General features: G+C 60.2%; 1 protein-coding gene and 1 long non-coding RNA gene across 2 annotated transcripts; one reads left to right on the forward strand and one right to left on the reverse strand.

Annotated features, from left to right (window-relative positions):
* Positions 1–868: 868 nt before the first annotated feature.
* UBALD1 (UBA like domain containing 1) lies at positions 869–5,755 on the forward strand. The gene is made up of 3 exons (XM_077762510.1): positions 869–1,139; positions 4,290–4,352; positions 4,657–5,755. The coding sequence occupies exons 1-3, from the start codon at positions 870–872 to the stop codon at positions 5,008–5,010; spliced, it is 687 nt and encodes a 228-aa protein (XP_077618636.1). The 5' UTR covers position 869; the 3' UTR covers positions 5,011–5,755.
* A 5,672-nt stretch (positions 5,756–11,427) lies between these two features.
* Positions 11,428–13,096, reverse strand: LOC144230249 (uncharacterized). The gene is made up of 2 exons (XR_013334735.1): positions 12,941–13,096; positions 11,428–11,589 (listed from the first exon to the last, which is right to left on the reverse strand). It is a non-coding gene; the product is annotated as an uncharacterized LOC144230249 (long non-coding RNA).
* Between the last annotated feature and the right edge of the window lie 163 nt (positions 13,097–13,259).

Below are 13,259 nucleotides of genomic sequence, written 5' to 3' on the forward strand. Positions count from 1 at the left end.
CCCCCCCCCCGGCCCCCCCCCCGCCCCCCACGTGCCGCGCCCCCGCCTGCCCCGGCCCAGCGCCCGCCCCCGCTGCAGCCTCATTGGGCAGCCAGCTTTGTTTACCTTATATGGCCAGGTCCTAACACTCTGAGGCCGTCCATTGGCCAAGGCGCGGCCTCACTCACTTGACGTCATTTGGGATACAACGATGCAAATAAACCGGGGCATTCTGGGAATAGGAGTTCGGGGCCGCCCCGGAACTGGCTCCGCCGGGTCCTTGCGCCCGCTTGTCAAAGCCGAGATTTCCGGCAGAGCGCGTGAGATTTTTTCGTGGGACAGAAGGAGCCCCGCGGAGAGGGGACCCCCGAAGCACCAGAGTCTGCCCATCTTGCGTTTTGTCCCGGGCGCCATCCAATCCCCAGACGTTCCTCTGGCCTGTTGTGTGTCTGAATGAGCGCCAAGCCCGGAAGGGGCCCGCATCGCGAGTGGGCGATGTGAACTTGTTTCTCGGGGTGTTGGGGAGGTTGGAAGGCTTCCTGGAGGCGGTGACTTTCTGCTGCGCTCTAAAGGGAAGATTCAGTCATCCAGTGAAGGAGTATTTATTGGCGCCTACTGTGTGCCAGGCTTTCGGGGCTGTGTGTCCTAGAGCTACCGATTTGTGCCAAAATTCCTAGGACACCCCCCCCTTCCAAAGTGTGCACCCACCCAACACAGGGATGCCAGGCATACCGGGCAAAGACACCAGCGGGCCACGCCTGCTAGGCCCCCTGAGAGCGCGAGGGCCCGCAAACCGGGCCGCCCGCTTCCGCACGCAGCAGGGACAGAGTCCGGACACACCTCTCCGCGCCCCCCGGCCGGCCAGGCGGCGCGGGACTACATCTCCCAGCATGCCCCCGCGGCCCCGAGCCAGGCGAGGCTCGGTGAGTCAGAGCCGCACAGTAAATATTTGTATTAGCCGGAGCCGGCTCGCTAATGGTGGACGCGTGAGGCGGAGGAGCGCGGCGGCGGGAGGCAGCGGGCAGCGCGGCGGCGGCGCCATGTCCGTGAACATGGACGAGCTCAAGCACCAGGTCATGATCAACCAGTTCGTGCTGACGGCGGGCTGCGCTGCCGACCAGGCGAAGCAGCTGCTGCAGGCGGCCCACTGGCAGTTCGAGGTGCGCGGCCGGGACCGGGGCCGGGGCGGGGGTCCGTGCCGCCAGCCGCGCGTGTTTGGGTCGGTGTGGGGACGNCCGCGGCCGGGACGGACAGTCGGCGGGCGGCCGGAAAGAGGACGCCCCGGGCCGGGGCTGAGCTGGGCGCGCGCCGCCCCCACCTCGGGAGCCGCCGGATGGGACTGGGAGCTCTGGGGCCCGCGGGCAGAGCCGCCCCGCGCGAGTGGGTTTGAGGGTCTGCGTGCCCAGTGGGCAGCTCGGCAGCGCGTGTGTCTACGTACATGTGCATTTGTATTTACGCACGCGCCACGCTACGTGTGGGCATGTTGGCGTGTGTGTAAACACGCAGTCCACCTGGCGCGCGGGTGCGGGCTGTGTGCGCCCCGTGTACACACACGTCGCCGTTTTGCAGATAGTGCCCACGCGTGGACATACACGCGTGTACGGGTGCCGTGTTGAGCCCCACACTACAGCTACGGGTGTGCATTTGTGCACCCCGCCCTCGAGGCGTGTTCAAGTGGCCTCCTCTGTGCTGGCACAGGAATCTACCCGTACATTGCAACGGCGTGGTTTACACGGTTCGGTTTGCACGGTTCGGTTGCTTTTCAGTCAGCTGGGTAGGAGGTGGGGCTGCCCCAGTCAGGACCCCACCCACCAGGCCTCCCCGATCCATAGAACATCAGTGCTCACAGCTTGTGCTGCCAAGAGGCCACCTGGCTTTGCCTAGCTCAACTGCCCCAGAAATAACCCAGGGTGGTATCTAGGGAAGAGGCCAGAGTCCTTGAGCTCCACCCCTCACAGGTGTAAGGTCACAGCCCAGACCGTGTCTGTGCCCAGCCAGAGCCTGGGAGCCTGGTTTCCTGATGGGGAGCCATCCCTGGAAAGGTGTTTGGGCCTGCAGGGGGTCCACTGAGGATTCTAGGGTTCAGCTTCCTGAGAGTCCGTTGGGGGGTCAGGATTCCAGCCAAAGGTTTGGACAGCCTGGGGAAGTAGTAGCATATCCAGCCAGGGAAATCTTTGCTCACAACTTCCTACCAGAGCTCTTAGCAAGGACCACTGACGCTGTGTGGTCCTCAGGCCACAGGATGGGAGGTTGCTCTCTGGGCGGTTCCCTTTGGTCCTCTGGCCTCAGTTTCCTCAGTACCTCCAGCGTGGGAGTTATCTCTAAGGAGTCCGTGGCCACTCCCTTGCGCCCACCGCCCTGGGGGCCGGCAGCCCCACCCTGCAGGAAGCTCCCTAATCAGCCTGTTTGTCTCAAGGGCTAGATGTGGCAAAACTTGCAAAACCACATTCATGGCAGTTTGCTTGAGTCCCACATCTGCATACATGGCTCCCTCCCTGCCCGGGGCTGGGCAGGCAGGTGTCTGGTGGGAAGCGCCTCGCCTGTCTGGACTCTCAGCCCGGAACACGGAGCCTGGCACCAGCTGGGCTGTCACTCAGTGGTGTTGCTCCACCACAGGAATTAAAAATGTAATGTGGCTTTGAGGATTGAAACGCCTGAGAGAAACTGTCCCCAGGAGGGGCCGGAGCTGCCTGCAGACTTGGTGGCTCTGGTTGCCCCCTGAGGTAGGGGCCGTATGCTCCAGGCTCCCTGAGTTTCCATTCCACATATATAAAATGGGGGATATGGGTACGAGGGAGGTTCACTTAGAGTGAAAATGGGTTGTGAACCCCCAAACCTTAGGTCCCTGTGTGAAGGTGAGTAAGGGGCTCCTCGGGGCTACCCTTTCTGTATCATTCCCCCCGCAAGCTCACACTACATGCTGTTTTTGGGTCACATCTCTGTGATTCAGGTGTTAATGAGGACAGGAGGCTGCAGGGGGAGGGGACCTATGTGTTTAAGTGGTGGTGCTTTAAGGCAGCAGAAGGTGCTGGAATCCTCACTCAAGTGGCCTTTGGATTTGCCCTTGGGAAGGAATAGTTGGGGTGTGTCCCCTGGGGCTCCTGGGTGGGAAGGAGTCCTGAGGAGGCACTTAGAGACCAGCACCCACCCCAGCCTGTTCCCACAACCTGTCTGGGGACACTGGGGTCGGGCATCTACAGCAGGAAATTCCCAGAAAAATTCATTTGAATGTAAAAAAATAACAAAACCCCAGGGCAAGCCATGGGAGCCAGCTTGGGTTTCTGGCTGTGTGGGGGCGGGGAAGGGACTGGGCCCGGCTGGCCTGTGTTTGGGGGGTGGGGCAGGGTAGTGAGCCTGAGGGCTGGTGATGGAGGGCAGCTGGGGCTGGGCCTGGGCCTTGGCAGGGCCCTGCAGACCCTTCACACACTCCCTCACCCAGCACTTTCGCAAGAGCAGCTGGTTCCCTTATTCTCCTCAGTGCCCCTCCTGCAGGGCCCCAGCCAGGACAGACCAAATGCGGCACCTCCCTCAGGGCTCCTGGAGTCCCCTCTCCCCCAGCCTGCTCTCTGCCCTCTCCCCCGCTCCCCTTCTCACCAGGCTGGGTGCAGACACCCCGTTTGCATCCTCCTGCTCTGACACGTTAAGAACATCCCGATGGAGGCTTGGGTGAGGGGGCCAGTGAGTGCAAACCCCAGGCCGTCCTACTTACTTCTGGCCCTCCTAGCTGGAACTTGGATCTTAGGACGTTAACTGCAGCAAGGGAGGGGAATCTGGAAGTCACCGGTCTAGTTCCCTTGTGTTGCAGTTGGAAACGCTGAGGCCCAGGTCACGGCAGGCTCCTGTGGCCAGCCAAGGAGAGGGCCGGGTGGGTCACAGACTTCACCTCCGGGAGCCTTTGCTGTCCCCTGGCTCCTAGATGAGGAAATTGAGGCTTTGTGACCTTTAGGTCAGGCTAGAATCTCTTGAAATAAAGGCGGACCTCCGCTAAAGGCCTCTGCCTTGGAGACCAGGAGGGGGTGCTGCCTGCCCCCCTCCCGAGGTCACTGTGCCGACGTGAGGGTCCTGCAGGCTGGACGCGGGCAGTGTGAGGGTCTTCACCGCCCGCCAGACCTGCCTGGGAGTCTGGCACCGCCTTGGGAGGTGGCACGCACTGATTTGTGACAGACACACTGCTTCCACTCATTTCTCCCCCTTGGTTGCCGGGCCACACTAAGCCCCAGAGATCCTGGGGACGAGGGCAGTGCAGGGCCACGGGGGGCGGGGGGGGGCGGCGGCTGAGGGTAATTAAGCTTGGGCCTTTCTTCCCACAGACGGCCCTCAGCGCCTTTTTCCAGGAGACCAACATCCCCTACAGCCACCACCACCACCAGATGGTAAGTGTCCCTGCAGCCCCCGGGGTGGCTACGGGGTGCTCCTGCTGCAGGGCAGGGAAGGAGGCCTCTGTGGCGCTCTGCCGTGGCTCCACGAGAGGGTCCTCCGTGGACATGGCCCATGGGTGTGGTGGGCTCTGGGAGCCCCCAGCTAGGGGAACTGTCCTGCGGAGCTGGATGCATCCAGGGAAGAGGCACAGAAGCTCCCACCAGTGGCTGAGTGTGTGTCTGCTCCTAGGAGGCAGTGGGAGGCCGGGGACCCTCCCGGAAAGGGGTGCTCACCCCCACTCTGTTCTTCCCCCCACAGATGTGCACTCCTGCCAACCCCCCCGCCACGCCCCCCAACTTCCCCGATGCCCTCACCATGTTCTCCCGTCTCAAGGCTTCTGAGAGCTTTCACGGTGGCGGCAGTGGCAGCCCAATGGCCGCCACGGCCACGTCCCCCCCGCCGCCCTGCCCCCACGCCGCCACCGGCAGCTTCGCAACACCCAGCTGGCCCACCGCGGCCTCGCCCCCGGGGGGGCCACAGCACCACCAGCCGCAGCAGCCGCCCCTGTGGACTCCGGCACCCCCGTCCCCAGCGTCAGACTGGCCGCCCTTGGCCACCCAACAGGCCGCCTCAGAACCGAGGGCCCACCCTGCCATGGAGGCCGAGAGATAAGGGAGGCCCCTCCCCCCTCCCGGAGGCCAGGACCCTGTGGGGCGGGGGAGAGGATGTCTCCGCGGGCCCCCTTCACCCTCCTCTGTCTGCACCCCTGTTCCCCGGAGCCCTGGAGGGGAGAGACCGGACCCTGGTGCCTGCACACAGGCCGCCTGCGCATGAACACGGAAGCGCAGGCCTGCGGCGCCTAGCTTGCATGGATGTGGTTCAGAGTCGTCTTGGTGCTGGTGGACAGAACCTCAGAGAACAAGCAGCCTTCCCCAGAGGACTCGCTCGCCCTGCCCCACCCCAGGGGGCTGCGGAGAATCGCCACAGCAGCGGAGACTTGGCTGGCTCCTGCCTTGGAGCTCCTCGGGGGCCAGCAGGCCTCGATCCCCACCCTCGGGAATGCAGAGCCTTCTCCGCATGTGTGTGTGTAGCTGTGTATGTATTTATATGTATGTCGCTCTTCAAGAAGCAACCTAGTTTATGGGGCAGCTGGACTTTGCATGTTAGAGTGAGCCCCCAAGCCCCTTGCCCTCCACCCCTCCCGCCAGGGCCCTGCCCCTCTCTCCCCCCGCCTTGTCAGCCAGCCTTGCTGTTCCCTGCAGAGAAAAGAATTGTGGGAAACTCCAGGACTCTTCCCACCCATTCCCCAGCGCTTGCCTGCTGGGGCTGCCTGCATGCCTCCCCCAGAGCCTGGGGGTACCTCACACCCTTTCCCTTCCCCCTTTTAACAAAAGAGAAGAAAGAGTTCGAACTACCACCAGGCTTTGTGGTCTTGCCTCGTACCCTGAGCTTTGCTGCCAGCTGGCTCCATGTGGAGAGGCAGGGCACCCTCCAGTCCTGCCTGGCTCCACACTGCTGCTGCCTTTTCAACCATAATGTGGCTCTGGAATCTTCCTGTCCATCCAAGGTTCCTGCCGTGAAGTTCGTTTCTGGCCTTGTCTTCCCAGAATCCCAGCCCTCTTGCCCATCCTTCCCCTGTCTGGCTGGGCCGATCCTGACCTCCAGAGCTAACAACTGCCTTCTGGTCTGCTTGGGTTTCAGAGCGAGCGTTGTTGTGTGTCTTAGGACGCCAGTGGCTGGCTGCAGGCTGCAGGCTGCACTGTCCAAGCCCAGCCTCCAGCAAACATGCCTGGTAGGGCAGGGCCCTCCCCTGGGGAGGTGCAGACCCCAGCGCCCACAGATGGCAGGCTCTTCTGCAGGGTCCGTGGGGGCTCGTGACAGGAACAGGACAAGCCCAGGGCAGAGTCCAACCTGCAACTCGGACCTTTTGTCGCCAAGGAGACTGGCAAACCAGGGGGAGCACACAGGCTCCCAGGTTCTTCCTGAGCTGGGCTGGGACAGACACTTGGTCTCACCCCAAGGGAGAAGCCAGGGATGCCCCACTCTGTCCCCCTACCCTCCAGCTGCCCACGCTGGGGGATAGGGTTCCTGGGGCAGTCTCAGCCTTGCATTCCTTGTGCGGGCCTGGGCTGTGGGGAAGGAGGGAGGCCCGACCTTCCATAGAGGCAGATCTCCGTAACTCAGCACAGCCCACCCGGCGCCTAGCCCCTCGGTTGACCCCTTCTGCGATGATGCCTGGGTCGGAGAGTCGCAGACCCTGTTGGAGAAGGCCTCCTGTTTGCTGTCTCCACGTTCCTCACCGAGAGTCCTGCCCTTGCGCCCGGGGACGAGGATGCTCCTGTGCTGGTGTCGCCCCTGCTGCCCCCCGGCCCCAGCCTCCCCCGCTTTGTCTCAGCCCTGCTGGCCCCTGGACAGGCTCTTGGGATAACTGTACCCTCTGGTTGTCACTGAACGCTGACCACTGGGCCCCCGCTCAAGCTGTTGCTTACATCCTGGAGCTGTGACCTCATCTTGAAACCCATCCTTCTAAGGGCCTTCCTCTCGGGAGTCCAGAGCCGGGGGGGTGGGGGGGGCACAGCTCTGTCAGGGCTGCATGTAGATAGGGGAGGGAGGGGCAGGCAGGATAAAGGTGATACTTTGGGCCTCCTGAATCTTCTCTACAGCTGCTCCATTCTTTGAGATGAGAAAAAAATTCTCTAGTAACAGCCACACACACACGCACACACACACACATACACACACCCTTAAATGGTAGGAGAAATGCAGAGGCAGGTATGTGCTTATGAGTTACCTGCTGCAGAGGGGAGTGTGCCTGGGCTGTCCCAGGGAGCAGTGACTGAGGCACAAGAGGCAGTGCGCCATCTAGAATTTGCACTCCTGGAGGCATAGGAGGCTCTACTTTGGCTGGCTACAAAGTCTGGTCCCCAGACCAACACCACCACCTGGGAGATTGTTAGGATGCAGGACCTCGAGGTTCACATTGAGAAGTGTCCCTACACGACATTTCTGCTAAGTGCCAATCTGTCGTAGGTGAGGGGCATTTCTGGTCCTGGGGGACTGCCATGGGCTGGGCCTGGAGGTCTCAGGCCGTCACGTCGGGCCAGAAAGGACTTGAAGTTCCTCTAGGTCCTGGTTTTCCAGCCTGGGCACTGGACATTAAGGGCTGGATTGATGTCTGCTGGGGACATCTTGTGCATTGTGGAATGTTGACCAGCATTTTGGCCCCTACCCGCTAGACGCCAGTAGCATCTCCCAGTTGTGACAACCAAAAATGTCTGTAGACGTGGCAAGATGTCTTCTCCACCTGTGGTTCCATGGTTGGCTGCACAGTACAGCCTCCCGGGAGCTCTGTAAAAAAAGACAAACCAGGGGCGCCTGGGTGGCTTAGTCGGTTAAGCGTCCGACTTTCGCTTGGGTCATGATCTCGCGGTTCGTGGGTTCGAGCCCCACGTCGGGCACTGTGCTGACTGCCAGCTCAGAGCCTGGAGCCTGTTTCAGTCTGTGACTCCCTCTCTCTCTGACCCTCCCCTGCTCATGCTGTCTCTCTCTCTCCTAGAAATAAATAAAACATTAAAAAAAAAAAAAAAAAAGACAAACCATAGACTCCCAGACCCCACGGCATCTGGGAGAAGCCTCAACGGTATAATTTTAAACGTTTCCCAGGATATTGGCTGATCAGCTCGGGAATAAAAATCACTTACTTAATCATACACCTTGAAAGGGTGAACTTTACAGAGTGTCAGAGCTGTTACTGAAATAGCTCCCAGGTGATTGGGATGCAGGGCCCCAGTGCCCCCCTCGCAGCAACTGGGAGCTGCCAGCCCTCTGACCCCCAAACTTGTGAAGGTCCCCTGGGTGCTTGAGGCAACTGTTCTGGACGAGGACCCAGGAATCTGATTCTCCCTAAGTGCCCCAGGCAAGGGGGGAGCCTGCGCAGGAGGGGACAGGGCAGGGCTGGAGCTAGGTACTTTCCAGCAAGGCAGAGGCCCCACCAGGTGTGCTGGGATCCCCTGGTTGGAACATCTCACAGGCAAGGGAAAGGCTGTCAAAGCGGGCCAGACAAACTCGAGGGGGAACCAGAGGTGGAAACAGAGAACCTGGAACCTTCCTCAACTTCCCCAAACCTGGAAGCTCAGAAGCAAAGTTGGAGTCAGTAACCATCTATTAACAAGTTCAAGTGTAAACTGGCTGAAAAGCAAAGGTGCATGAGCGGAAGGGAACAGATGCAGCCATCCTCGGCTGTTCTTCACCTTGGCACCTCGCGGAAGCTGCCCTTGTCACCTAAAAGCCCAGCGTCTTCTGGGCATGGTCACCTCCTACCTGCCTGCCAGATGAGCTCAAATGACTTTCCAAAGTTCTGCTCTAAAAAACACTGTCTGCGTCCGTGAAGTTGCTTGAAAGGAAGATTTGAGCTCCAACTATCTCATTCCTGAAGAGTGGACATGGCAGCATGTGGGATGGTCTAGCCCCCCCCAGGTGACGAGCAGTGGGTGCATCTTTCCGGTCTGCTGTTAAAACACCCAGGCATGCTAACTTTGGGGTTTGCAAACTCCTAGACCCCTGACGTGTACTGCTTGGCTTGCGTGACACTGTGTCTCTCCGAATGGCCTGCCGACATTTTACAATCACTGGAGTCTGCACGAAACGTCTCACTTGTGGCTTATCTTGGAAATCTGTAACACCTGCCCGGGTACCCTCGAGGCCACAATGGGCTGAAGCTGACCATCACGGGGGGCGGACACAGCCAGGCTGCCTGTCGTCGGCCAACCCGCTCCACTGGCCACAGACGTGTGTGCCCAGTTCATATCTCCGAATCAGTTGGGAATCTGGAGGGGATCTTGTTTTTCACCAGGAAAAACTTCAGAAGTAAAAGCCCTGCTCCGGGAGGAGGGGGCGCGGGGGGCACCTGGTTAGATGAATGGAGACTGTAAAATGCTTTCTGTGGGCAGGCAGGCCTCCTCCTTCAGACAGCTTTAAAAAGGGGCCTGTTCTTCAAGATTCTCTCAGATGAAGGGGACGCTCCCAGGGCCACTAAGGGTCCCCAGGGTCTTCCGGGGTTCTCTGAGAACACATTGTGGCCGGCCGCAGAAAAGCATGCTGTCCCCAAGGCCGGCCCCCAATCCAGCTGCCAAGGCCCTGTAAGTGTCTGAGGGGCTTTATGACAGGACTCCACTCAGGACAGATGAGTGCTTTGAGGCTGGCTACTTCCAGCCAGTTCTGGGGAGGCTGCCTGGGCCGGACAAAAGGAGATCTTTTGAGGCGAGGCTATTTCCAATTCCTGCATTTGGAAGGGTCTCTGGTTGCTTAGCCACAGCTTACGTTTGGGCAAATGTGTTTCATATGAGCCTTAGAAGAACTCCAGACCCACTTCCAGGGTGGCTGAGGGCTTCTCAGCGGCACAGCACGCGGTGCTGAGAACCCAGTGGCCGCCATCCGCTCTGCTTTCCAGGGCCATTTCTCCTCTTCTGGGGGGTAAGAGCTGCACGGGTTGGTGGGGTCGTTTTCCCATGGAAGCCATGAGCAAGAAGAGGAGGGGGACTGAGAAAAGAAGCCTCTCTCTGGCGGCTGTGTGTTGGTTTGGTGGTTCTCTGACTACAGCCTCCAGAACCACAGCGAGTCCGGGGTCGAGCTGGGGGGCGGGCATGCGCTGGTTCTAGTGGAGGGGGGTCCCTGCACAGCAGCCGCCCTTCCAGCACCTCACCTCTCCGCGGTCGGCGGCTTGCTTTGGGAACAGGCAGTGTTTTCCAATGCAGGTCATCTGCTGGCGACACACATCGCTGATGTTGGTGGCTTATACCTTAGAGTTACAGTGTTCATTGTCTTTGGAAGGTAGAAATGTCCTGTGACCCTTTTACCTGCAGCGGTGGGCTGTGGGCCATGCTGGGGGTGCAGGGTGGTCGCCAGTCAGCATCTCCATTCCAGCAGCACCTCAAAGCAGGACCCTCTGCTTGGCAAGAAGCCTCTCTCCCCGCTTCCTGCCCAGCTCATTTTGCAGCCCACACCAGGCCAGCCCACGTGACCGGCACGGTTGGTTACCTTCCTCCCAGTCCAGCCTGGCACAGCCACTGCATCCCAGGCCAGGGACCATGGCCCCCTGGCAGAGGAGGAGGCTGGACGCAGGACCTGCTGAAATTCCCACTCTGCTGACCCCATCCTGGCTCTGTCTGCTCCCAGGCACCTTTCCCTGCTGGCCTGTGGGGCGCACGGGGGGAGGGGGGGGGCTACCCTCCTGAGCACCTTCCTCCCAGCTCCCTGCTGGCCCCACCCTCTGGGGCAGGAAGAGGGGAGGGGCAAGCATTCTGCCTGCAGCTCCCATCTGGGACCAGACCAAAGGCCGGCTTGGTCCCCCACAACCCCTATGGGGGACAGGGCTGTCGTCTTCTGGCATTGCTCCTGGGGGGGCTGCTGTTGGGCACCCCTACCTTCCAAAACACTGAGGGGCCTGTCAGAGTGCAAACGGTCACACGGTGACCTACTGGGGCCTCACTCCTCGGCGCCTGGGCTACAGGAACCAACCCAAGCATGATTCCTTTTGTAAATCTGAGAAATGGCTGGGAAAGCAGCTTCGGGGGGGCCAGCAGGGATGGACAGGAGGGCCTGAGAACCCTCCCTGTGTAGGTGCCCAAGGGTCAGGGCTGCAGAGGACAAGCCTGGCATGGGATGCTCTGCCTGAGCCTGGGCTACACCTCCTTTTCCTGACGTGGGAGGTGATGGAAGTTGGGGCCCTTGTACCCATGTCTGGCACCCAAAGAGGACAGCTCCTGGTTGGGCGCTGGGCGGCGAGGTCTCCCTGAGCAAACCTGGGCCGGTCACATCACCACGCCTGCCCCCAGAGCCCCCATCTTCCCTGAGCACAGGGCTAGGGCAAGCTCAGGACACTCTGCCATGTGGAAAATGTGCCGGAGGCAAGAAGCTTTGCTGTTGATTCTCTGCTGGGACTCAGCCAGGGTGGTTCTGGCCAGTTGCTCTGGGAGGCTGACCTTGGGGTGGGGGCCTGAGTAGGGACCAGCAGCTCCGCCCGCCCATGTGGGGCAGACAAGGTCGCTCTCTGCAGAGGGTGCCGGGCCAGTCATCCTCATCCACAGTGAAAAAAGTGAAAGATTTTATTTTGGGGAGAAGGTGCCAAAGATACTCATCTGTGATATGGGGGTGGGTCCAGGGTCCAGGACTGCACAGCCAGTGCCCCCCAAGGCATCCTGGACAGGTAAGTCATCGGGGTCCAGAAAAGCTTGGCCTCATTTAGACACAGTCCTTGAAGAAAGAAAAGAGAACTCAGGGTCTGGGAGTGGTCACAGTGAGGAGCTGGGGACAGGGCCGAGAGACCATTAGGTAGGGGGTAGGCACACAGCATTCCCAGACACTGACGGCCTCCCGGTCCAGGGCTCCTGCCCACCCCACCCCCCCAGAGTGGACCCCTGGTAAGCTCCCTCCCCCAACTCCCTTACCCACTCAGCCCTCCCAGGGGCCTCCGGTGCATGGTCGGGTGAGGTGGGGGAGTCATGCCTCAAAACCATGCAGGGAGAGATTGTGTAATGTGGTAGATGTGTCAGAAGTACGAAAGGCATAGTGGCACAACTAGCCAGAGCCACGATGGACAGGGAGAGGCTGAGAAGGGGTGAGGCAAGGAGGATGAGCCAGCCACGTGCACGGTGCCAGCAGGCAGGTGTGTGTCGTCTGCGGTCCCAGGCTGCCCCATAAATTGCCAGATTGGGACATCATGGCCTCCTGGTGTGCTCTCTGCTCCACCAAGAGTATGGGCAGTCACCCCCCAGAAGGACGTCAAACAGGCGAGCGGGATTCCGGCCTCCGCGGGAGAGGGCAGCCCGGGGCATTCTAGGGGCCACTGCTCCCGGTTCCTCGAGGACAGGCCAAAACGTAAATATCAACAATCAGGGTTTAAAAATATCCAACCCATAACCATGACGACTGGTGGGAAGAGTCAGCATGAAACACAAAAGGATGCACACAGTAAAATTTGGTTCCCATGAGAAAACCGGTCTCATCAGAAATAACGGCCCCCAAAGAAAATGTATGTCGGCAGTAGCTGTACTGGGAACTGATTCTGATAGAATCATTTCAGCAAAATAAAAAAGGAAGGTGATTGTTTTTAAAAGCACTTTAGCTGTTGTATTAAAAACTGGTCAAAGAATTACACTGGCTTAGTGGAAAATTCAACCTAGAGAGCTGTGTTCTCCACAAAGCACAGGACACACAAACGAAGGATCGTGTTGTGTGTATTTATATGCATAGAGTTAAGGGGCGTTGGGGGGGGTTCAGTCCATTAAGCATCTGACTCTTGATTTCGGCTCAGGTCATGATCTCGCGGTCATGAGATCAAGCCCCGCGTCAGGTTCTGAGCTGGACGTGGAGCCTGCTTGGGATTCTCTCTCTCTGCCCCTCCTTCTCGCTCACTCTCTGTCTCTCAAACAAATAAACTTTAAAAAAAAAAACAAACACACACAACAGCCACTGGGTCAAAATCATCCCTCATGGAGGCCCTACACCCATGTCCAAGCCGCCGTACCCTCCTCAGGCTGGGCTCAGGGCCCAGTCTCTGCCAGCAGGGGGAGAGGAGGGACGAGGGGAGGGGCGCAGGGCTCACGGGCTGGCGGGCTGCGTGCTGGCCCGGGACTCGAGGCGCAGAGGCCGTGTGTGCCGGGCAGGCCCCAGGCCCTGCTGGGGGTCCCTCGGGGATGGCGTCAGCGGCGGCAGCAGAGGCAGGGGCGGCAGCGATGGGGGTCGAGCTGGCATCGTAGGCTGGGAGCCCAAGGCAGCTGAGCGCACACTCGTGCGGGGGTGCAGGGCTGGGAGGGGCGGGAGAGACGATGCTGTGTCCCAACAGCAACGCCAGGGGAGACTGGCCTGACCGGGTCGTACCCACTAAGGAGACAAGACTGGAAGTGCTCTCCCACAGCTCGCTC

This window comes from Crocuta crocuta, unplaced genomic scaffold, assembly GCF_008692635.1.
Source record: "Crocuta crocuta isolate KB4526 unplaced genomic scaffold, BGI_CrCroc_1.0 scaffold234, whole genome shotgun sequence".
NCBI lineage: Eukaryota > Metazoa > Chordata > Mammalia > Carnivora > Hyaenidae > Crocuta > Crocuta crocuta.

Excerpts from the sequence above, each read along its gene's own strand:
- UBALD1 (XM_077762510.1), top strand. The coding sequence starts at position 870 with ATGCCCCCGCGGCCCCGAGCCAGGCGAGGCTCGGTGAGTCAGAGCCGC. Across the intron at positions 1,140-4,289 it reads CGGCCCACTGGCAGTTCGAG|ACGGCCCTCAGCGCCTTTTT; the intron begins GTGCGCGGCCGG and ends TTCTTCCCACAG. Across the intron at positions 4,353-4,656 it reads GCCACCACCACCACCAGATG|ATGTGCACTCCTGCCAACCC; the intron begins GTAAGTGTCCCT and ends TTCCCCCCACAG.